The sequence below is a fragment of the Geotrypetes seraphini genome, chromosome 3 (assembly GCF_902459505.1).
Source record: "Geotrypetes seraphini chromosome 3, aGeoSer1.1, whole genome shotgun sequence".
NCBI classification, from domain to species: Eukaryota; Metazoa; Chordata; class Amphibia; order Gymnophiona; family Dermophiidae; genus Geotrypetes; species Geotrypetes seraphini.
The window spans coordinates 344,789,128-344,812,181 of NC_047086.1; the positions used below are offsets into that span (position 1 = coordinate 344,789,128).

The 23,054-nt window shown below is 40.4% G+C and overlaps 1 protein-coding gene across 1 annotated transcript in view; it reads right to left on the reverse strand.

The window, feature by feature from the left end:
- Nucleotides 1-23,054, reverse strand: part of XDH (xanthine dehydrogenase) — a 143,750-nt gene that overhangs the window by 60,013 nt on the left and 60,683 nt on the right. Inside the window, exons 14-17 of the mRNA XM_033939065.1 lie at nucleotides 16,550-16,734; nucleotides 10,660-10,828; nucleotides 6,404-6,493; nucleotides 4,397-4,566 (exon numbers count right to left, since the gene is read on the reverse strand). Coding sequence (XP_033794956.1) covers nucleotides 4,397-4,566; nucleotides 6,404-6,493; nucleotides 10,660-10,828; nucleotides 16,550-16,734 — 614 coding nt within the window. The remainder of the gene's footprint in view (nucleotides 1-4,396; nucleotides 4,567-6,403; nucleotides 6,494-10,659; nucleotides 10,829-16,549; nucleotides 16,735-23,054) is intronic.

Genomic DNA, 23,054 nt, shown 5'->3' on the forward strand with positions numbered 1-23,054 from the left:
AAACCCCTACCGCACCTTGATAAAAGGACCCCTTAGTTTTAGAGATATTCAATCGGAATTTGTTCTAGCTCATCCAATCCACAATAGTATCTAAGAGAGAAGACAGTAATAATAATAATAATAGTTTATTTTTATATACTGCCAAGCCATCAGTTCTTGGCGGTTTACACAATAGAAATTACAAGTAATTAAAATACAGATCCAAATAACAGTGTCTTATAAAAGAAACTAGCACAATTCAATGATACTAACTAACAAAATGCAACCCTAACTTATTCAAAGTAAAATATACACAATACATACTATTTATACTAAAATAAGTAAAAAACTATAAACATTATTCCGTAAAAATAATAAAAAATCCGCTTAACATGATAATTTTGAAATCGATTGAATTTTGTATTGTTTAAATAAATAAGTTTTAAGATCTTTCCGAAATTGATAATAAGTAAGGGCTGGAGAAATAAGAGCATTCAAACATGAATTCATTGCTCCTGCTTGAAACGCCAGAGTCCTATCTAAGAATTTCTTAAAGCGGGACCTTGAAAAGAAATTGCAAATCGTCTGCATATAAGTGGTACTAAATTCCCAAACTCATAAATGACTTTCCAATTGGAGCCATAAACAAATTAAACAACATTGCTGATAGCGAGGAACCCTGTGGAACTCCACCGGTCAAATCATAAAAGCCCGTTTACATACATCCTTCAGCAACACAAAAACTTCTCTTGTTTAAAAAAGAATGAGATCATTTCAGCACTGTTCCAGCTAATCCAAATGTGCACAAATGATCCCAAAGTACCATATGATTAACCATATCAAATGCAGCAGCAACGTCAAGCAACACTAATAAATAAAGTTTCCCTTTGTCAAAACCTTTCCTAATCTCATCACAAAGTGATGAGAAGCAATTCAATATTATTGGCTTTACAAAATCCAAATTGGAAATCATCCAAACAACCATGAGTAGTCACACAGTCTTTTAACTGTTGTAGAACCACCTTTTCTAACACTTTGGACATAAACATCAAATTTGTAATAGGTCGAAAATGTTCAACTTTTGAGACATCTCAAGAAGAAATTTTAAGAAGAGGGCGAACAACTGCTCGCTTCAACATATCTGGGACCTGACTGGTTGTTAACGATTGTGAAATGATGACCTGGAGAGATGGCACAATCTCCACTTTCATAGCCTTCAATACACTAATTGAGCATGGGTTTAACAAACAATTAGATGTATTCACTGATTCAATTGCTTGAACCACATCTGACACTTTTGACGGAGCAAGTTCAACCCATGTACCCATACCACCATTGTTAATACCTTCCACCTGTGATAGCAGAACACTCCCCAATGACAGAGCCTTAGATGGAAAATAGTCTACAAATTGATCACAGGTAGGAAACCCAATCTTATTAATTATTGGGGACACCAAAGAGATCACAATTGAAAATACCTCCTTAGATCCTGACAGTCATAACAATGCCTACCTGAAAAGTAGGCAGAGAAAAGGCCTATGACTGGTGTCTATCTCTAGGACGCCTAGTGACACCTAAGCATGCCCAGCAACGCTGGGTGGAATTCTATAAATGGTGCCTAGTGGTTGATTGGCAATTTCACTGAGTGGTACCTTTTATAGACTCAGGCCCTATGACTTGTAAAACAGCTGTCTATATGAAGACATTCATCAGCAGGGCTAAAGAAGAGAATATTTCCCCATGGAAATAATGGTGGATGCATGAAACAACCTCCCAGTAGAGGTAGTGGAAACAAAAGTAGGAGCAAAATTCAGGCAGTACAAGGTGAGCGCAAAGGTTCATTAACCCTTTATTTGGCATTGTTACTCAGAATCAACATGTGTTTTCTATGGCTTTGATGGGAGATCTGCATCTCCAAATGCCTGTTACTTGGCATTTGTGTGTTGCTCTCATTCAAAGTCAAGTTGCATAAAGCAGCCTTTTACCATCTGCCAATTGTCCTGTGTGTCTGTGATAATTAGATTGTAAGCTCTTCTGAGAAGGGACCGTCTCTTACATGTACAATGTTCAGCACTGCATGTGCCTGGTAACACTATAGAAATAATAAATTGTTGTTGTTGTTATCCAATTACATTACATGTCCAGAGGTGTTACAGAGTAGAGCGGGTTGCTTCAGAGGATTGAAATACGGTGTTAGTTAGTCTTCATGGATTTCTTGAATAGCGGGGTTTTTATTTATTTTCTGAAAGTTTTGTAGTCTGGGGTCACGATTAGTAGATTGGAGAGTTGGTGGTCTAGTTTTGCTGCCTGTGTGGCTAGAAGGCCATCGTACAGTTTTTTCCGTTTGATATCTCTGATTGGCAGGTATGTGAATGGTGTCTGGGTTCTCCTGTGTCTGGTTATGGTAGTTTGGATTAGGCGATTATTCAAGTAGGCTGGGCTGTCACCATTTATGGATTTAAATAATAGACAGTAGAATTTAAATAGTATTCTTGCTTGAATTGGGAGCCAGTGTGAGTCATGGTATGCCTTGGTGATGTGGTCGTGTTTTCTTAGTAAATGGATTAGTCTCAGGGCTGTTTGTAGTTGTTTTATCATTGTTGCGGGGCAGGGGAGATATAGGATGTTGCAGTAGTCAAGGAGACCTAGGACTAGGGGCTGGACCATGAGCTGGAATTGTTTTCTGTCGAAGAATTTGTGAACTTGCCTTAGGTTTCGCATGACCGCATATGATTTCTGTATTGTTTTGTTGATTTGTGGTTGCATGGTGCAGCATCTGTCTATTGTCATTCCCAGAAGTTTTAAAGTGGGTTGAATGGGGTATGGGATTGAGTTTATTACTAGGTTTGTTATGGTTGGGGTTTTATTTTTTTCGAGAAGTATGAATTTTGTTTTGTCTGAGTTCAGTTTTAGTTTGTGATCTTTCATCCATGTTGCCACTGTTTCTAGAGTTCTGTGTAGTGTATCTGTCATGGTAGGCGTTGGCTGATCAAAAGGAAGGAGAATGGTGATGCCATCTGCATAGCTATAGGAGGCTAAGCCTATTTTGTCTAGGCAGGTGCCGAGGGATGCAATGTAGAGATTGAAGAGTGTTGAGGATAATGGCGATCCTTGGGGTACACCACAAGGGTTGGACCATGGTTCTGATTTTTCTTTGTTTGTCTTTACTCTGTAGGTCCTGGATTGTAGGAATCCTTGAAACCATGTGTGTACTTTGCCTGTGATTCCTATTGTATCTAGTATTTGTAGCAGGATGTCGTGGTCTACCAGGTCAAAAGCTGCAGTGAGATCTAGTTGAATAATCAGCATTTTTTTGCCTGTGCTGAGGTGTTGTCTAGTTGTGTCCAGAAGGGATCTTAGTAGTGTCTCAATGCTGAAGTTGGTTCTGAATCCAGACTGTGTAGGGTAGAGCAAATTGTGGTTTTCTAGGTAGCTGGTGAGGAGTTTAGCTACGAGGCCTTCCATTAGCTTGACATATAGTGGAATTGAGGCTATGGGTCTGTAGTTGGATAGTTGATCTGTTGCTCCTTTTGGGTCTTTTAAGATAGGGGTGACGTTGATTTCGGAGAAGTCTTGTCGGAAAAGGCCATCTGTGAGCATGGTTTGTATCCATTGCATGAGGAGAGTGTGGAATTTTAGGCTGGAGGTTTTTAATAGGTATGGAGGGCATTGGTTGAGGTCGCAAGCTGCGTGGCTGTATTTTTTTATAGAGTTTATTAAGATCGGACCATTGTATTATGGAGAACTGGGACCAGGTTCTATCTGCTGCAGCTGATTCTTTTTCTGGGGGGGGCATTATGATCTCTTCTAGGTGGGTTGGGGTTCCTGTGAAGTTTGTCCTGGCAGTTGTAATTTTGTTTTTAAAGTATTCAGCTAAAAGGGTGGCTGAAGGGGGAGGGTTGTCGTTTTTGGCTAGGTAGGGTTTGGTGTCTGTGAGTTTTTAGTAATTGGAATAGTTTTTTTATGGCTTGGGCTTCTATGCCTATTTGGTTTGTCTTTCTTTTTTCTTTTAGTTTGTATTGTTGGTTTAGTTTTTTCCATGCTGCTCTTGTGTGTTCTTGATGCATGCAAGCATGCTTCTTGGAGTGGATTCATTTTTCATTTATTGAGGATCTGGTTCATCTACCCACATGATATCAAGGATTTATCTCTAGCTATCTAAATGTCTCAGAAGGTCTGTGCAAGGAGCAGAGGCTGGTTTCCATGTCACTCAATAAACAGAGAGAGGCTGTTGCTGTAATGAGTTTAGCTATTCTTCCTTGATTCAGAGTAAAAGCATTCCTGCTTTCTGGGTGATGCTGAAAAAACACTTAGGCTGACTGCATGGGGAGAGCAACATAAATACTCACTATCTGACCTTATTCTGTAAAGGGGTTTCTGTGGTAGTGAGGATGTTTAGTCATGTAACCACACTTACACTAGTTTGGCATGGGCCTTGGCGCTTGTCACCAGTGCCAGGCAGAGTTCATTCTCAAAGTACGGCATATCATCACAGTAAACAGCCTCGCCACACACTTGCTTTGCAGCAGACACATGCATCAATGGCCGTCCCACCGTGTCCTCTGGAGACTGTCCCACAGGAACTTCCTGTAACAAAACAAGATGAAAGTGTATAGGAGAAAATATATCCTTTCCACAAGACATCCCAAGAAGTTACATGCCCAAAAGTGTTCAAAGTGGTTTACAAACGATTAACCAGCAAAAGTCTGGGAATTACAATCAACTGCACAAATGACCAGAAGCAACAATTGTTAAAATGATGAGGTAGCAATTTTGCAAAGTAAAACATAAAAACCAAAACAGTGTTCAGATGTTTCTGTAATAAAAAGTAAGAACGCTGTGGGCCCAGGGCAGCAATTTGTGAAGAGACCCCAAACTGTATCTTCTTCAGATTTGGGCAGTCTTGGGATCCCCCGTAGCCTGGGGACCCAGAACTGTTGCCTTGCTTAAACCCTCTCAACACCAGTCAATCTGGGGCTTGTGAAAATCACCTCTGCTGCACCCCAACTCTAACTGGTCTGGAGACCAAAGACCAGGCCTTCCACATAGCAGTGCAGAGCAAGGTTTCTCAACAAAGGGAGCAGGGTAAGCATGAAGAGTTGGGCATTTTCATTGCACAGCACAGGGTTTTTTTTCACCTGTGGCTATGGGAAACTGGAAGTCAGCTACTTTATAAGCTGTATATAGGAGGGAGAAGGTATGCGCAGGGAGAAGGTTTCACACCTCCTTTAAGTCCTTCACCATGTGCCTCATACCTATGCCTTGCCTGCTGTTCAACTCAGGTTCAAAGAAGAGAAAGGAAGAAGCAGGAGACCCAACTCCCTAGCTCCGGACTGAGGAATAGAGGCCAAAGAAGGGCAATAAGGTATGCATGCACCAGTGGCATAGCGAGGGTGTGAGGCGCCTGAGGCGGAGGTGCCCCTCTCTCTCATCTCTTTGCCCCCCCACTACTTCCCCGATCTCCCATTGCCGTGTGCACGCCCTCCTTCCCTTCCCCTGTACCTATAGTTGCTCACTGTCGTGAGTAACAAATTCAACATGCTCCTTGCCAACCCGGTGGCTCTCACTCTGACGCCACTTCCTTTGTGCAGCTCCCAGAAGTGATGTCAGCAGAACTGAGGCGGCAGCAAGGAACACCTTGAAGCTGTTGCTCAAAGCGGCGAACAACTAGAGGTATGGGGGAAGGAGGCGCACACATGGTGAAGGAAGCAGTGGGAAGAGGCAGAGGGGACAGAGAGGAGGAGGGGTGCTGGCACCCCACGGTGCCTGGGGTGGACCGCACCCCCCCCCCCCCTTACTACCAGGGAATAGCAAGACAGGGAGGGGAAATGTTTACCTCAGGACTGAAGTGCAAAGGTCAAGGAGGGGTTGTAGTGTAGAGGTCAGCAGAGGCACATAGTGTATTTCAGCAGGAAGCTACAGCTGCTGGAGAGGGGGTAATATACTTCAATATTGAGGTAAAGGGGCTAGAGGAGGAGGGGTAATATACATTAAAGATGAGATGCAGAGATAAAACATGGCATGTGTAAAAATTATAGTATAACATTAGTTCATAGATTATTAAAATTTGATTAAATGCTAAACATAAAATTTAAAACGTTGTACATTAAAATAATACGTGACAATAAAAAAAGGGGAATTAACATCAAAAAATAAACATGACTTACCATAGACCCACTAACTTAACATAGGGTAGGATAGTAAAAAAGAGGAGAGGAGGAAGAACTACATTTTTGAAGAAAAAGAACAAAAAAGGAAAAAAACATCAGAAAAGGGAAGGGGTAAGGTAAAAACGGTAAAATATCAAGAATGGTAAATTACTCATGTTGAAAATTATAGTATAACATTAGTCACTGTTGTGGTGCTAAAATGTCTGGGTATTTTATTAATATTTTTGGATGCAGGTTTTGTCCTTCCTTCTTACCTGAAAGAGTTGGATGCTGGATGGCGAATCCTTATGGAACAGCTCAGTTGCACTTCTATGATTCATGGGAATGTGGTCACTAAGATATTTCTAAATGAAATGGACAATTAAATAAACCTCTTTTCTGCACATTTTCCTTCTATCAGCTTTCTCCCAGACCAAAAGCTATCATTTATTTTCTTCTTCTTGCTTAAATTCACATGTTCCTATGCATATTTTATTGTAAAATAATATTATAATGAGAACACTATTTTAAACTTTATTTATTTATAATTTTAACAATTGACAATAATTACAAGTCAATAAAAGAAACCATACAATGTAAACTGAAATTAAATTAACATTCCAAATTGCTTAAAGGATATCAACTTATACAATGTATAGTTAGTTCACAATTTTTGAGACGAAGCTAAAGAAAAACCTGAAATAAGACAACCAAGAAACTAAGGGGCTCATAATAATAAAAAAAAAAAAGCCTGATCGTCCAAGTACCGATAACCAAAGCTGGTTTTAGACGTATCCAAAACCAGCTTAGGCCTTTCCCCTGCCTCTAAACGCATAGAGCGAAAAGAGACGTTTTTAGAGGAGGGGAAAGGGCGGGCGATGCGCGGGAGGTGGACCGACCTACACCTAGGCGTACAGCAGGTATAACCAAAACATTTGACAGGTTGCCTAGTCGGCACTTATAAGTTTTGACTTAGACCAAGTCAAAACAGGTATAAGTGCCAAAAAAGGGGCCGCTGAGCTGATGGCGGCTGGTGCGATCAGCTCAGTGGCCCGGCAACCTACCCACCCCCCACCGCAACCATCACGGCAGGAGAGATGGCTCATCTCCCCTGCTGTGATGCGATCACCCCTCTACCCAAACTGCCGCGATCCGTGGCAGGAGAGATGCCCAATCTCTCCTGCCGCGGGTTGTGGCAGTTCGGGTAGAGGAATGATATAGCTAGGGCAGTTATAGGTTGGACTTTCAGAAAATTAATATTCCGGAGATTACATCTCCTAACAGAGTTTTCCAACATTTTCTGTTTAAAGTGCAAACTAGCACTGTCCTTGACTCAAATCAGAGCTTGTACTTCTTCTTGCTTAAATTCACATGTTCCTATGCATATTTTATTGTAAAATAATATTATAATGAGAACACTATTTAAAAAAAATACATTGACAAGTTAACTAGCTTGCGTCCAAATCTGTGTCCCCTGTCTCCACTCATGTACAACTTAGGTAATACTGTCAGTTTATGTCTTCTTTAAGGTATGTGCCACAAACGGTGCATTCTATAGGTACCTTTAACTCTGTTTAGTAAATATTCATGGCACGGAGAATATAAAGTGAAGCACAGTTGGCCCAATTTTCAAAGACAGTTGTGCATTCACCATAAAAGCACAACTGGCTTTTCTGTGTATTTACAAATCCTGCACAGTCAATGTCAGGCTGAAAATTTGACTAAATGGCACCTCTCAAGTTATCCAGTTAGTAGGTAATAGTCAGCAGATAACTTTTAAGTTTAGTTTAGGCTGAATAACAAACCTAAATTAAATCTAGATATTTAGGGCCAAATAAACGGCGTCCCGATTGTAGGCGGCCAACTGCTGCCTAACCAGCCAATTGGGACGCACGTGTGTTTTTTTTAAACTTCCCGATGCAGGCCGCCTACATTGGAGGTGCCTCTGGGAGCCTAGGGAGGCGCACAAGCCAACCTAAGGCTAGGCGTGGGCATGGCTTAGCCCGGAAGTAGCCTTAGGCGGCTGTATGCACCCCCCTAGGCCCACAGTAGATGCGTACAAAGTAGGCCATCAAAATGCTGGCCTATATTATAAGCAGACATGGCCGCTGAGTTTATCGTGGCAAGGGATCTCCCTGCACAGATAAGTTTAGTGGCCGCAGCCGCCCGTCTCCCTGTACATCGCCGGCAGGAGTACAAGAGTACAATAGCAAACATGGGTTAAAAAGATTCTCTTTTCAAAATCCGACTAACAAATCAGAAAAATGGAGTAACAAACAGCTGAGTTTTCAACTGCTTCTTAAATTGAAACCAATTTACACGCAGTCGCAATTGGCCCATCAGGGCATTTCACATTTTGACACCAGCAATACAAAAAGTTATCGCTCTAGCTTTTGAGCACTTCTACACGCACCAACATTAGATGTCGGCAGTGCCTGGATAACTTCAAGGTCTACCCAGGATCCACCCCTGGAGCACCCTGGCAATCAGATAGAGCCATGGCAGTCTGCCCTGATATTCTACAGCATTATCTGGATAAGGGCTATTAAAAACCTGGGTATGACATGATGAGCGGCTCTTATCCGGGAAGGAGTTTCTTCTACCTAAATATCAATCCCATGGAAAACTGGGCTACCTGCTCCCTTCTCCAACCTCCAGGTACGATCTACCATATCCAAACCATTTCAGATGGATACTTGTCTAATCTTCTATCAAATCCTCCCTCCCTGCTCCAGTGTAGGATGTTCTAGGACCATATTTTTGTTAGAATACCAGTGAACATTCCCAGTAAATGTCTGATTAAGCTACAAGATATTGAATATTGTTTTTGGGATCCTATACAACTACAACAATTTTTAATTGCAAGAGAAAAGAAATAGAAATGAGATTTGTTTCACCTTGCTGAGAAACATGAGGAGAATTAATATAAATAGTATCCCAGTTTAAGGAATGATTCAGGGTCCATTAAATATGAACCAAGAATTATTATCCTTTGTATTTCTTGAACTTTATTTTATTAGAAATTGTAAGATATACTCCCCATTAATGTGGGCTTGAAAGGAGCTTTGTATGTATGATTTGATTATGTATAGTTTTAATGTGATTTCCTTTTTCTTTTGAATTATTGGATATTGTAATGTATTCAAAATTATAAATTAAAAAAAAAAAATAAAAAAGAATACCAGTGAACAATTCTACTGATGAAGTTCATAGCAGTGGCTTAGTATAGTTAGAGCTGCTGCCTCAGCACCTTGAAGTTATGGGTTTGATCCCAGTGCTACGCCTTGTGACCCTGGCCACGTCACTTGCCCCAAGTACCATAGTTAGATTGTGAGCCCACGAGGATAGATAGGGAGAATACTTAGGGCACCTTTTATGAAGCCGCGCTAGCGGTTTTAGCACACGCAATGGATTAGTGCGCGCTAGCTGAAAATCTACCGCCTGCTCAAAAGGAGGCGGTGGTGGGCTAGCGCACGCGGTAATTTATCGCACGTTAAGGCCCTAGCATGGCTTTGTAAAAGGAGCCCTTAGAATACCTGAATGCTAGTCAATGTAAAACACGTGGAGTGGCATAATCGAAAGGGATGTCTAAGTCCTTTTACGTCCATCTCGCAAGTCGTCCAAAGTTAAAAAGAGCCTAAGACACATTTTCGAAATATACGTCCAAGCCACTAAATCGTCCATCTTTATACCACATTTCTGTCCAACTTTCCGTCCAAGTCCAAAACGCCTAGAACAAGCCTTGTTGGACGTGGGAAGGGTCTGCAAAGTGATGGACTGAACACCCAGACATGCCACCTAAATAGTGGGGTACCTTACAGGGCACTGCTGTGAACTTCACAAAAAGGGTGCCATGTCTTCTCCTCACTACAGCTCCCTTATAGGTGACGGTGAGCCCCCCAAAAACACCTCCAGAATCCCCTAGACCACCCCAATAGCCCTTATGGCTGCAGGAGCCACTTATATGCCAGTACAAAAGGGTTTTGGGGTGTATAGGGTAGTGCACATGTTTAAGTATCAATGCAGTGATTACAGGGGCTTATGGGCATGGGTCCTCCTCTTTATGGGTCCCTAACCCACCCCCAAGACGACTTCAGCTGCCTCTGGTCTGGACGACTAGGCTTTCCTATGCCAGGCAGCCAGGTGATGATGGTCTGGAGGCTGAAATTTAAAGTTGTGAATAAAATTTTTATGGGGGTGGGGGGGTTGGTGATCACTGGGGTAGTGTGTGGCGGTCTGTGTTATGTGTTTTCAGTGCTTATCTGGTGAGTTTAGGTGGGTGTTTGTGACTTAGACCATGTTTTACATGGTCTAAGTCACAACATCCAAGTTCCGTCTAGGCTCTGTTGTTAAACTTTCAGTTATACATACTGTACGACTAAGTTGTAATAATGTGTGTATAGTAATTATTATTATTGTATTGTACGTATTGTTATTAAGAAAATTTAAAAATAATTTAAAATATATTTATACAGTATAATAAAAGTTCTTGAAGCCCCAGAGGATCTGCTGCCAACCACGCACCACTTACTTTGAGATCCAAGGACAATTTCTGCAACACAGTCAGGTAAAACTTGAAGAAGAAACTGAGTGTGAGGGTGTGTCTAAACTCCACCATACCACCAGGGGCCTCAGGGCACAATGACATTTCTTCAGCCAACAGGAGGCAGGCTTTCTGAAGCAACTGTTCATTCCACTCTCTGCATAAAAAAAAAAAAAACCCAAAATGATGGCTAGAAACATACTGTTCTGATTGCACAAACTACACACATACAAATAAGCTGAATGCATGGGAGCACACACAAAGAAATGGTGGATTATGCCACAGGTTCAAAGCTTTTATGCAACAAGATCAATAGGCAAGTCTTTAGTCTTCGTTGCTGCAACACTATGGGCTCCTTTTATGAAAGTGCGTTAGGGCCTTAACGCGCGGAATAGCGTGCTCTAAAATGCCACGCGCACTAGCCGCTACCGCCTCCTCTTGAGCAGGCGGTAGTTTTTTTTGGCTAGCGCGCGCTAATCTGGTACGTGTGCTAAAAAAGCTAGCGCACCTTCGTAAAAGGAGCCCTATATCATTACTCAGCTTAGTTTATAAAAAGGAGAGAACAAAAAACCCAAAAGAGAGACATACAAGAAAGTACAATTCTCCTTGGACGTGAAGGCGTCACGAATGGGAAAAGCAACAACTGCGTGTGTAATGTTATTGGTATATACATCCAGATGACCCCGTCACAAACAACTGGGTCATTTCACTCTCAAGTGGATGTAATTACCTTGAACTCTGATTGTGGAAACTTTGGGCTTTTGTTGTTTCTCCTCACTAAGTTAAAAAAAAAAAAGGTCACTCAATGTAGTTAGGTTTAGGTCTCAGAACAGCAAGTTTGTCTGATTCCTAGAAGGACCACTATTGCACTTATATAGACCTCTGGCAACCAACCTACTCAATTGCAAAATCCATTTCTTTGCTTTACAATAATCTGCAGAAAATGACCCATTATAACAGTCAAAATTTGCTTTTGCTCACACCTTTTATGCCTTGATCACAACTTACTCTGTCATTTGATTTGCACGCACATCTTTTGCTATTATCAGTCACATAAATATTGAAGAACCACTAATGTCAAGTTTCAAGTTTATTTAAATCTTACTATACCGCTTTTATAGTCAAAGCGGTTTCCAATTAATACAAAGTTTTAAAAAGATTTTTAAAAAATAAAATAAAGGGAACAAATTCACAATTACCATACAAACACAACATGATACAGATGGGTAAATGGGGAGGATACATTGCATAAAAGAAAAGAAAGGGAAGATAAAAAACAAAAGAATCATTAATGTAAGGCCTGATGTCTGAGATTTTGAATTAAAAAATTAAGTATAAATCTCAAAAGCATCTCTGAAAAGAAATGTTTTAAGATTAGATTTAAAATTATTGAGATTCTTTTCTTGTCTCAAGGTCAGAGGTAATGTATTCCACAGTGTGGGAACGGTCACAGAGAAGATTGTTTTCCGCGTTGTATCATAAAACAGTTGGCGTACTGAAGGGACCACTAAAAGGTTTTGTTGGGAAGAACGTATGGGATCATATGGGAAGAACATATATGGATCATATGGGATTAACAGCCTATCTATAAAAGTTGGAATGTGATTAGATTGAACTTTAAAAGTAAGAAGTTGTATTTTGAAAGTAATCCTATGTGAAATGGGTAGCCAGTGAGCTTTTCTGAGGAGTGGTGTTACATGGTCTAGTTTTTTTAAAAATGATTTTTATAGCAGTGTTCTGGATGACCTGTAGTCTCCTGATCTCTTTTTGAGTGATGCTCTGATAAAGAGAATTACAATAATCTAAAATTGAAATTACTAAAGAAAGGATAAGAATATTAATTGAATTTGGGCTAAGTAGTGATTTGAGAGATCCAATCATTTTTAGTTTGAAGAAACATTTTTGTACCACAGAGCTGATCTGAGATTTGAAAGCTAGCGAGTTGTCCAGGATCACTCCTAGAATTTTGATATTCGGTACAAATTTGATTGGGATTGAAGAAATGCATATTGGGGAGACAAGAGTTTTATATTGTTCATGAGAAAAAAGAGCATATATTTGGTTTTTGATATATTAAGAGAGAGAAGATTCTGACAAATCCAGTCAGACACAAGATTTAATTTTTGATTAATATTCCGGATTTTGGCACAAGGCACAAGGCTTCATAGCACATTTAAGCTATCTCTAATATTAGGACTCTTGTCCTTTAGATAAGATTATCGCTGAAAAATAGCTGGAAAGCGATGACCACAAATGCTCGCAGTCTAAGCAACAAAGTTCATGATCTGCAAGCCCTAATATTAGAGGCAGATCTAGATATTGTTGCTATCACAGAGACATGGTTCAGTGAATCACATGGATGGGATGCAAACATACCGGGATATAATCTTTTTAGGAAGGACAGAGATGGTCATAAAGGTGGAGGAGTAGCTCTCTATGTAAAGATCAATATCCAAGCGACCGAAATGCAAGGGACCTGGGGAAAGGAAGAAGCGATATGGATTGCTCTGAAAAGAGAAGATGGAACTTCTATCTACGTGGGTGTAGTCTACAGACCTCCGACTCAATCGCAGCAAATTGATAAGGATCTGATTGTGGATATCCAAAAGTTTGGAAGGAAAGAGGAGGTTCTGCTGTTGGGAGATTTCAACCTGCCGGATGCGGACTGGAATGTTCCGACTGCGGAATCGGAAAGAAGTAGGGAGATTGTGGATGCCTTTCAAGAGGCTCTGCTCAGACAAATGGTGACGGAACCCACAAGGGAAAAAGCGATATTGGATCTGGTCCTCACAAATGGAGAGAGTATATCTAATGTTCGAGTGGGTGCTCACCTGGGTAGTAGCGATCATCAAACGGTTTGGTTTGATATAACGGCTAAAGTGGAGAGCGGCCGCACGATACTTAAAGTCCTAGATTTCAAACGTACGGACTTTAATGCAATGGGAAAGTACCTGAAGAAAGAGCTGTTAGGATGGGAGGACATAAGAGAAGTGGAAAGACAGTGGTCTAAGCTGAAAGGAGCGATAAAAATGGCTACGGACCTTTATGTGAAGAAAATCAATAAAAACAAGAGAAAAAGGAAGCCGATATGGTTCTCCAACCTAGTGGCTGAGAAAATAAAGGCGAAAGAGTTGGCGTTCATGAAATATAAAAAAACCCAAGAAGAGGAGAGCAGAAAGGACTACAGGGTGAAACTGAAAGAAGCCAAGAGAGAGATACGTTTAGCGAAGGCACAGGCGGAAGAACAAATGGCTAAAAATGTAAAAAAGGGAGATAAAAATTTTTTCAGATATATTAGTGAAAGGAGGAAGATAAAAAATGGAATTGCTAGGCTAAAAGATGCTGGGAACAAATATGTGGAGAGTGATGAGGAGAAAGCAAATGTGCTAAACAAATACTTCTGTTCTGTGTTCACAGAAGAAAATCCTGGAGAAGGACCGAGATTGTCCGGCAAAGTTACACGAGAAAATGGAGTAGATTCTGCGCCGTTCACGGAGGAGGGTGTTTATGAGCAACTTGAAAAACTGAAGGTGGACAAAGCGATGGGACCAGACGGGATCCATCCCAGGATACTAAGGGAACTCAGAGAGGTTCTGGCGAGTCCTATTAAAGACTTGTTCAACAAATCTCTGGAGACGGGAGTGATTCCTGGGGATTGGAGGAGAGCGGATGTGGTCCCTATTCATAAAAGTGGTCACAGGGATGAAGCAGGAAACTACAGGCCGGTGAGCCTCACTTCAGTTGTTGGAAAAATAATGGAAGTGTTGCTGAAAGAAAGGATAGTGTATTTCCTTGAATCTAATGGGTTACAGGATCCGAGGCAACATGGCTTTACAAAAGGTAAATCGTGCCAAACGAACCTGATTGAATTTTTTGATTGGGTGACCAGAGAGCTGGATCAAGGACATATGCTAGATGTAATTTACTTGGATTTCAGCAAAGCCTTTGATACAGTTCCTCATAGGAGGCTGTTGAACAAACTTGAAGGGCTGAAGTTAGGACCCAAAGTGGTGAACTGGGTCAGAAACTGGCTATCGGACAGACGCCAGAGGGTGGTGGTTAATGGAAGTCGCTCGAAGGAAGGAAAGGTGACTAGTGGAGTCCCTCAGGGTTCGGTGCTGGGGCCAATCCTGTTCAATATGTATGTAAGTGACATTGCTGAAGGGCTAGAAGGAAAAGTGTGCCTTTTTGCAGATGATACCAAGATTTGTAACAGAGTAGACACCGAAGAGGGAGTGGAAAATATGAAAAAGGATCTGCAAAAGTTAGAGGAATGGTCTAATGCCTGGCAACTAAAATTCAATGCAAAGAAATGCAGAGTAATGCATTTGGGGATTAATAATAGGAAGGAACCGTATATGCTGGGAGGAGAGAAGCTGATATGCACGGACGGAGAGAGGGACCTTGGGGTGATAGTGTCCGAAGATCTAAAGGCGAAAAAACAGTGTGATAAGGCAGTGGCTGCTGCCAGAAGGATTCTGGGCTGTATAAAGAGAGGCGTAGTCAGTAGAAGGAAGAAGGTGTTGATGCCCCTGTACAGGTCATTGGTGAGGCCCCACTTGGAGTATTGTGTTCAGTTTTGGAGACCGTATCTGGCGAAAGACGTAAGAAGACTTGAGGCGGTCCAGAGGAGGGCGACGAAAATGATAGGAGGCTTGCGCCAGAAGACGTATGAGGAGAGACTGGAAGACCTGAATATGTATACCCTAGAGGAAAGGAGAGACAGGGGAGATATGATTCAGACGTTCAAATACTTAAAGGGTATTAACGTAGAACAAAATCTTTTCCAGAGAAAGGAAAATGGTAAAACCAGAGGACATAATTTGAGGTTGAGGGGTGGTAGATTCAGGGGCAATGTTAGGAAATTCTACTTTACGGAGAGGGTGGTGGATGCCTGGAATGCGCTCCCGAGAGAGGTGGTGGAGAGTAAAACTGTGACTGAGTTCAAAGAAGCGTGGGATGAACACAGAGGATTTAGAATCAGAAAATAATATTAAATATTGAACTAGGCCAGTAACTGGGCAGACTTGCACGGTCTGTGTCTGTGTATGGCCGTTTGGTGGAGGATGGGCTGGGGAGGGCTTCAATGGCTGGGAGGGTGTAGATGGGCTGGAGTGGGTCTTGACGGAGATTTTGGCAGTTGGAACTCAGGCACAGTACCGGGTAGAGCTTTGGATTCTCGCCCAGAAATAGCTAAGAAGGAAAAAAAAAAAAAATTTAAATTGAATCAGGTTGGGCAGACTGGATGGACCATTCGGGTCTTTATCTGCCGTCATCTACTATGTTACTATGTAATTAAGGGATCCTTTTACAATGTTGGGGTAAGCGGCTGCTGCTGCTGCGATAATCGCTCCGATGTCCATAGGGATTTAATAGACGTTGGAGCATATGCTTTGTAAAAGGGGAGTACATGAATTGACATCTTGGACCGATTGTCTGTTAGATGAAATTTAGCATTGGACTAGTTTCCATTAGACCAATTGTCCCCTACACCAGTGTTTCCCAACCCTGGCCTAGAGGACCACCAGCCAGTCGGGTTTTGGGGATAACCATAATGAATATGCATGAGAGAGATCTGCATATAATGGATGTGACAGGCATGCAAATCTATTCCATGCATTTTCATTAGGTCTATCCTGAAAACCTAACTGGCTGGTGGTCCTCCAGGACAGGGTTGGGAACCACTGCCCTAGACGAATTCTGATTAGACAAATTGCACCAAATTTGGGAAATGTAAGGGACATCTGGTTAATTTTAACCATGACTTTGTCCATGTAAATCAAGATACCTTTACCCAGATCTCCCAAGGCTGACTATTGACCTCTGTGGCATTAACTGTGGTCTGAGATCAGGCTCCACAACTGATGGATTCTCTTACCTCCCAATGAGCTCCTTGCATGTTCTTTTAGCCAGGACGGTTGTAGGAGCCATCCCTCCATAACTCAGGTGCATGTCTTCCACCTGGTGACTGCCATCCTTAAACTTTACCCTCATCCCACAGGTTACTATGGCAATGTCATCCTCACGACGGGAAGCCTGCTTGAAGGCCGAGAAGAACTCCAGCTAGAAAAGAAAGAGAAATAATACCCAGGATCTTGCTGGTGTTCTCATGAAAGATTTTCTCAGTAGATGTTTTTCAGTGGAGTCAGCAATTGTGGGAAGTAAAAATAGCTGAGGTTAAATTACTGTGCTAGAATCCAGAATTAAAATTCCACTTATCCCATCAACAATCCTTGTGACCTTGAGCAAGCTGGGTTTTTTTTTTTTAATTACTTACAATTATTAGATCCTTTACTAGCAAAATACCCAGAGCTGATTACAAAAGTGAATATACAGATTACAAGCAACCAAAAAGGAGATGATCACCTCTGCACAACTAAACACAAGGTCCAATAGAAGAGAGCAGAGCGTGCCAGGTCTTCAAAACCCACTTTATTAGCAACCGAACATAAAATCTTGTCAATCATACAAACATCTAACAGATCATGTAATAGATCATGGACTCCACACGGACCGTGTTTCGGCTACATAGCCTGCATCAGGAGTCCTGCCATGCTAAGTAAAAGGAGAATTAAAAAAAAAAAGAAAGCCAGCAAAATAAGACTGAAATTGAGCTCGGTTGCTAATAAAGTGGGATTTGAAGACTAGGCTCACTTTGCTCTCTTCTACTGGACCTTGTAAACAGATTACAAGACAAGAATATTAATATCAGCCTAAAACCAACATAAATGTATACATATTACTCCTTAACATAGAAAAAAATTAAAATCCAAAATATAAAAAAATTGTAAGATATAAGATGTATTGTTTTAAATAATTTTGTATGTTGACTGTAAACTGCTTAGATTTGTAAGCGGTATATAAAATTTTTAAATAAATAATAATAAAGGACATATAAAGCAACTTATACAACGTCATATGCTTCAATAAAATAACAGTGAATGTGACACCGCCCATGCCCTGTCCCTCTAATGCTTCGCCTATGTAAATGCCACCTTGCATTTATGTGCAATGCCACTTACATGCATATTTAGAGGGGCATAATCGAAAGGAACATCTAAGTCTGTTTTCGTCTAAGTCGCAAGTCATCCAAAGTAAAAAATAGCTTAGGACACATTTTCGATAAATACGTCCACATTTTTTTTTGTTTCGAAAATCGTCTAAGTATACGTCCTGTTGATCTGATCGTCCAAGTCGCTAAATCGTCCATCTTTATACCACATTTTCGTCCAACTTTTCATCCAAGTCAAAAACGCCTAGAACAAGCCCTGTTGGACATGGGAGGGGTCTGCAAAGTGATGGACTGAACACCCACACATGGCACCTAAATAGTAGGGTACCTTACAGGGCACTGCTGTGAACTTCACAAAAAGGGTGCCATGTCTTCTCCTCACTACAGCTCCCTTATAGGTGACGGTGAGCCCCCCAAACCACCTCCAGAATCCCCCTAGACCCACTTATCTACCACCCCGATCTGATCATCCAAGCCACTAAATCGTCCATCTTTATACCACATTTCTGTCCAACTTTCCGTCCAAGTCCAAAACGCCTAGAACAAGCCTTGTTGGACGTGGGAGGGGTCTGCAAAGTGATGGACTGAACACCCAGACATGCCACCTAAATAGTGGGGTACCTTACAGGGTACTGCTGTGAACTTCACAAAAAGGGTGCCATGTCTTCTCCTCACTACAGCTCCCTTATAGGTGACGGTGAGCCCCCCAAAACACCTCCAGAATCCCCTAGACCACCCCAATAGCCCTTATGGCTGCAGGAGCCACTTACATGCCAGTATAAAAGGGTTTTGGGGTATATAGGGGAGTGCATATGTTTCAATATCAATGCAGTGATTACAGGGGCTTATGGGCATGGGTCCTCCTTTCCATGGGTCCCTAACCCACCCCCAAGATAGTTTAAGACGCCTCTGTGCAGCACGACTAGGATTTCCTATGCCAGGCTGCCAGGTGATGATGCTCTGGAGGCATAATTCAGGTTGTGATTAATATTTTTTTGGGGGGTGGGAGGGTGTCGGTGATCACTGGGGTAGTGTGTGGGGGTCTGTATTATGTGTTTGCAGTGCTTATCTGGTCACTTTAGGTGGGTTTTTGTGACTTAGATCATGTTTTAAATAATCTAAGTCACAACGTCCAAGTTCCGTCGATCATGTGCTGTATAACTTTTGGTTATACATGCAGTACGACTAAGTCTAAGCCTGCCCATGTCCTGCCCAAATCCTCCCTCGACACTCCTCCTGAAACGCCCCATTTAACTATAGTCGTTCAGCGGCACTATGAAGGCCTAAGTTGTTTAGAAATATGTCCAAAACTCGTTTTTATTATCGGCACTTGGACGTATTTTGACAATGTTCATCCAAGTGCCGACTTAGGCCGGTTTTTGGACATTTTTCTCTTTCGATTATGAGCCCCTTACTGAATAGCACTAACTTATTTTGCTTGATTCAGTTTATTAATATACCGTTTAACACAGAATGTACTAAAACAATTTACATCTTTATTCCTTTTTATTTCTTTCAACAAGTGTACAATATTATTACAAGTAATTCACATCACTCACTTGACATTCTTAAACAATATTATTATACATGTTTTAATTCCCTCCACCCACCTCCCATCCCCTGCCATATCAACAATATATTTTATCCAAACATATACATACTTAGACTCCCTCCCCCCCCCCCATTTTTACAAATTATCCCCTAAGGAAAAAGAATAAACCTTAATCATTATAATATTCAATTAATGGCCTCCACACCTCCTTAAACCTTTTAAAATATCCCCTCTGTACTGCAAGAAATCTTTCCATCTTATACAAATGACAAACTGAGTTCCACCAAAAACTACAATTCAGTCTAGAACAGTCTTTCCAATTAGTCGTTATTTGTTGAATTCCCACTCCAGTAAGAATCATCAATAATTTGTTGTTTGCTGCAGATATCTGACTTTTGGCCCTCATACACATTCCAAAAACCACTGTGTCGTAGGATAATGCTACATGATTTTCCATCAATATATTAACTTGATCCCAAATTGATATCCAAAATGCCTGAATACATGGACAATAAAATAAAAAATGATCTAAAGTTCCAATTTCAATTTTACAATGCCATCATCTATTAGACTTAGAGCAATCTAATTTTTGTAATCTAGTAGGGGTCCAGAATGCTCTATGCAACAAAAAGAACCATGTTTGCCTAATAGATGCCGACATCGTACCTTTAATTCTCCAAGACCAAATACGTGGCCATTGAGATGCATTAATTTGATGCTTAATCTCAATGCTCCAAATATCTCTTAATCCATTTTTTGGTTTCTTATTCAAATAATTAGATATAATTTTATACCACTTTGCGGCCTGGTGTCCCAGAAAATCTGCCTGGAAACATAAGAATTCTAAGCTGTAATGATCATTTAAAGATTTCCATTCAGGGAACCCCACCTGAATAGCCTGCTTCAATTGCAACTACTTATAACTTTGTTTTTTATTCAGACCATATTTATGTTGCAATTGTGAAAAATCAAGCAGCTTACCATTATCAATTATTTCCGTTAAGGATCTTATACCTGCTTTAATCCAATCCTTCCAGACAACCTTAAACCCGCCTATTTGTATCTTGGAGTTTACCCAAATAGTCTGTTGCTTCGATTTTAAAATAGCATCAGTAGTTAATTTGTCTACAAATCGTAATGTTTTCCAAGTATCCATTAATACTTTATTATCTTTACGTATTCTAGGCACTTTTATACCAAGCAGAAGATCAAGCCTAAGTGGAAAAATAAGTGATCTCTCCACCCATAACCACTCTGGTAGTTGTTCCAAAAGCTCTGGGAGGACCCAATATATACCCTGGCGCATGATATAGACCTGATGATACCTATAAAAATTGGGAAAATTTACCCCACCCTCCTCAATTGGTCTTTGCAAAGACACTAGAGCCATTCTTGCAATTTTTCCCAGCCAAATAAATTTAACCAGAATACTATTTAATTTTTTATAGAAAGACCCCTGAAAAAACACTGGTATCATTCCCAATTGATAGCAAACTACAGGCAAAATCATCATTTTAACAGTTTGAACTCTTCCCCACCATGACAAATGTAAAGGATTCCATTGCTCACACAACTCTGTTACTTTTTGTAATAAAAATTTTTCGTTTATTCTCATTGTCTCTTCGAGTGTTTTATTCAACCAAATACCTAAGTACTTTATACCATCCTCTTTCCAAATAAAAGGGAAAGAATCAAGTATACCTTTTGTACAATGCACATTTAAAGGTAAAATTTCTGATTTAGTCCAATTTATTTTGTATCCTGAGAATTTTCCAAATGTATCTATTACCTCCAGTAGACATGGAATTGTTGTTTCCGGATTCCTCAAATGAAGCAATATATCATCTGCATAAGCAGATACTTTATATTCCACTCCAGCACATGGAATACCCTCTATGTCCTTTGCCTGTTGAATAGCTAACAACAAGGGTTCAAGAACTATATCAAAGAGCAAAGGAGATAATGGACAACCCTGTCTAACTCCCCTCTGCAATTTTAAAAGCATCTGAAAAATTATTATTTATGTATAAACAAGCAGTTGGGGAGCTATACAGTGCTTGAATCATTTGTATAAATCCGGATCCAATACCAAACCACTCCATAGCTTGATACATGAAATTCCATTCTACACGATCAAAAGCCTTCTCAGCATCTAGTGATATTGAAAAAGCCGGATCATTAATTTGTTTTGTTAAATAATACATCTGAAATGCCAGTCTAGTATTATTAGAAGAGTGTCTTTGAGCAACAAATCCAGTTTGATTTATTCCTATTATATGCGGAAGAGCTTTAGCCAATCTTAACGCTAAAATCTTAGCTAATAATTTACCATCTACATTTATTAAAGATATAGGCCTGTAATTTGACACCAATGTTGGATCTTTATTTGGCTTTGGCAAAACAATATTAGAGATTCTGCCATAGTGCCTGATATACAACCTTTATTCAGTTGATCCTGATATAGTTTTAATAAATATGGTAAAAGGGAAATTTGAAATTCTTTATAAAACTCTACTGTAAATCCATCTCCACCTGGAGCGGTCCCAACTCTAAGGGATTTCAATGCCATTTGTAACTCTTTTAATGATATAGGTTTATCTAAACTTCCTTTTATATGATCAGGAACCTTAGGACCTTCAACTAAACTCAAAAAATCCAACCCATCTTTCTCTTTATCTAAATAAGACTCAGAAGAATACAGTGACTTATAATATTTTAAAAATTGTTTTAATATATTTCCAATTTGAGAATGAGAATTTCCTAACTCATCCTTAATTATGCCTATTTTCTCCTTTCTTTTCTTTGCTTTTAAATAATTTGCCAATAATCTTCCAGCCTTATTTGCACTACCATAATACACCGTTTGCTGAGCAAAAATATCTTTCCTTACTAACCCAGAGGAAATTTCATTATATTCACATTTTTTTTTAACAATATTTGAAATGTCTCCTGTTCCCATTTATTAACCAATTTTAATTCCAAATTTTTAATTTCTTTTTCCAAATTTGCAAATTGCTTTCTTATCTGTTTCTTTTTATACGCAGAATATGATATCTAAAACAATTTACAATAAACAATATATACTGTAAAAAAAAAAGTTTACAAATTTTTTTAAAATTTACACAATAAAAAAATCATTAACCCCCCCCCCTCTTTTACTAAACCACAGTAGAGGTATCTACCAGGGCCTGGCGTGCTAAATGCTTCAATGTTGCTCCGACGCTCATAGAATGCTCGAAAAGGAACGCTCACCTTTTTACGAGGCAAAATTTTCCAGCAGATCTGGTAGCTGTTTCTGCATGTGTTGTGTGAGCGTATGTCCTATGCCTATGGTCAGAACGCAGCTGTTGTTAGGTGCAGGACTCACACTCATACAAAACACACACAACAGCTGCATTCATATTGCAGCTGTTTTTTTTAAAAAAACACACACAAAAAAAATAAACTTACTTGCAGCTCTGGCAGATCAGGAACTATACTGGGCCTATGCAGAAGAGCTGTGACTACCACTTAGCTCTTGTGTGCAGGCCCAGGCACAGTTCCTCTCCCCTTTCTCTGGGATAGTCAGCATAAATAGCGCGCATATGGTTTGCATGATATTTGTGCTGAGCATGCCCTAGAAAATTAAAATTGTTCCCAACCTGGCATTTTTTTTACCAGGCTGCAGGAGCATTGTGCATCCTACCCTCAGTGACATTACACTGATTCCGATCATTGCTTTCTTTAGAGGCAAGCAGTTTTGTGCAGTCAGGGCTTTCAGGGGATTTGCCCCACCCCCTAAAAGCCCTGAGGGCACTGCTCTGAATTTGATTGGTTGAG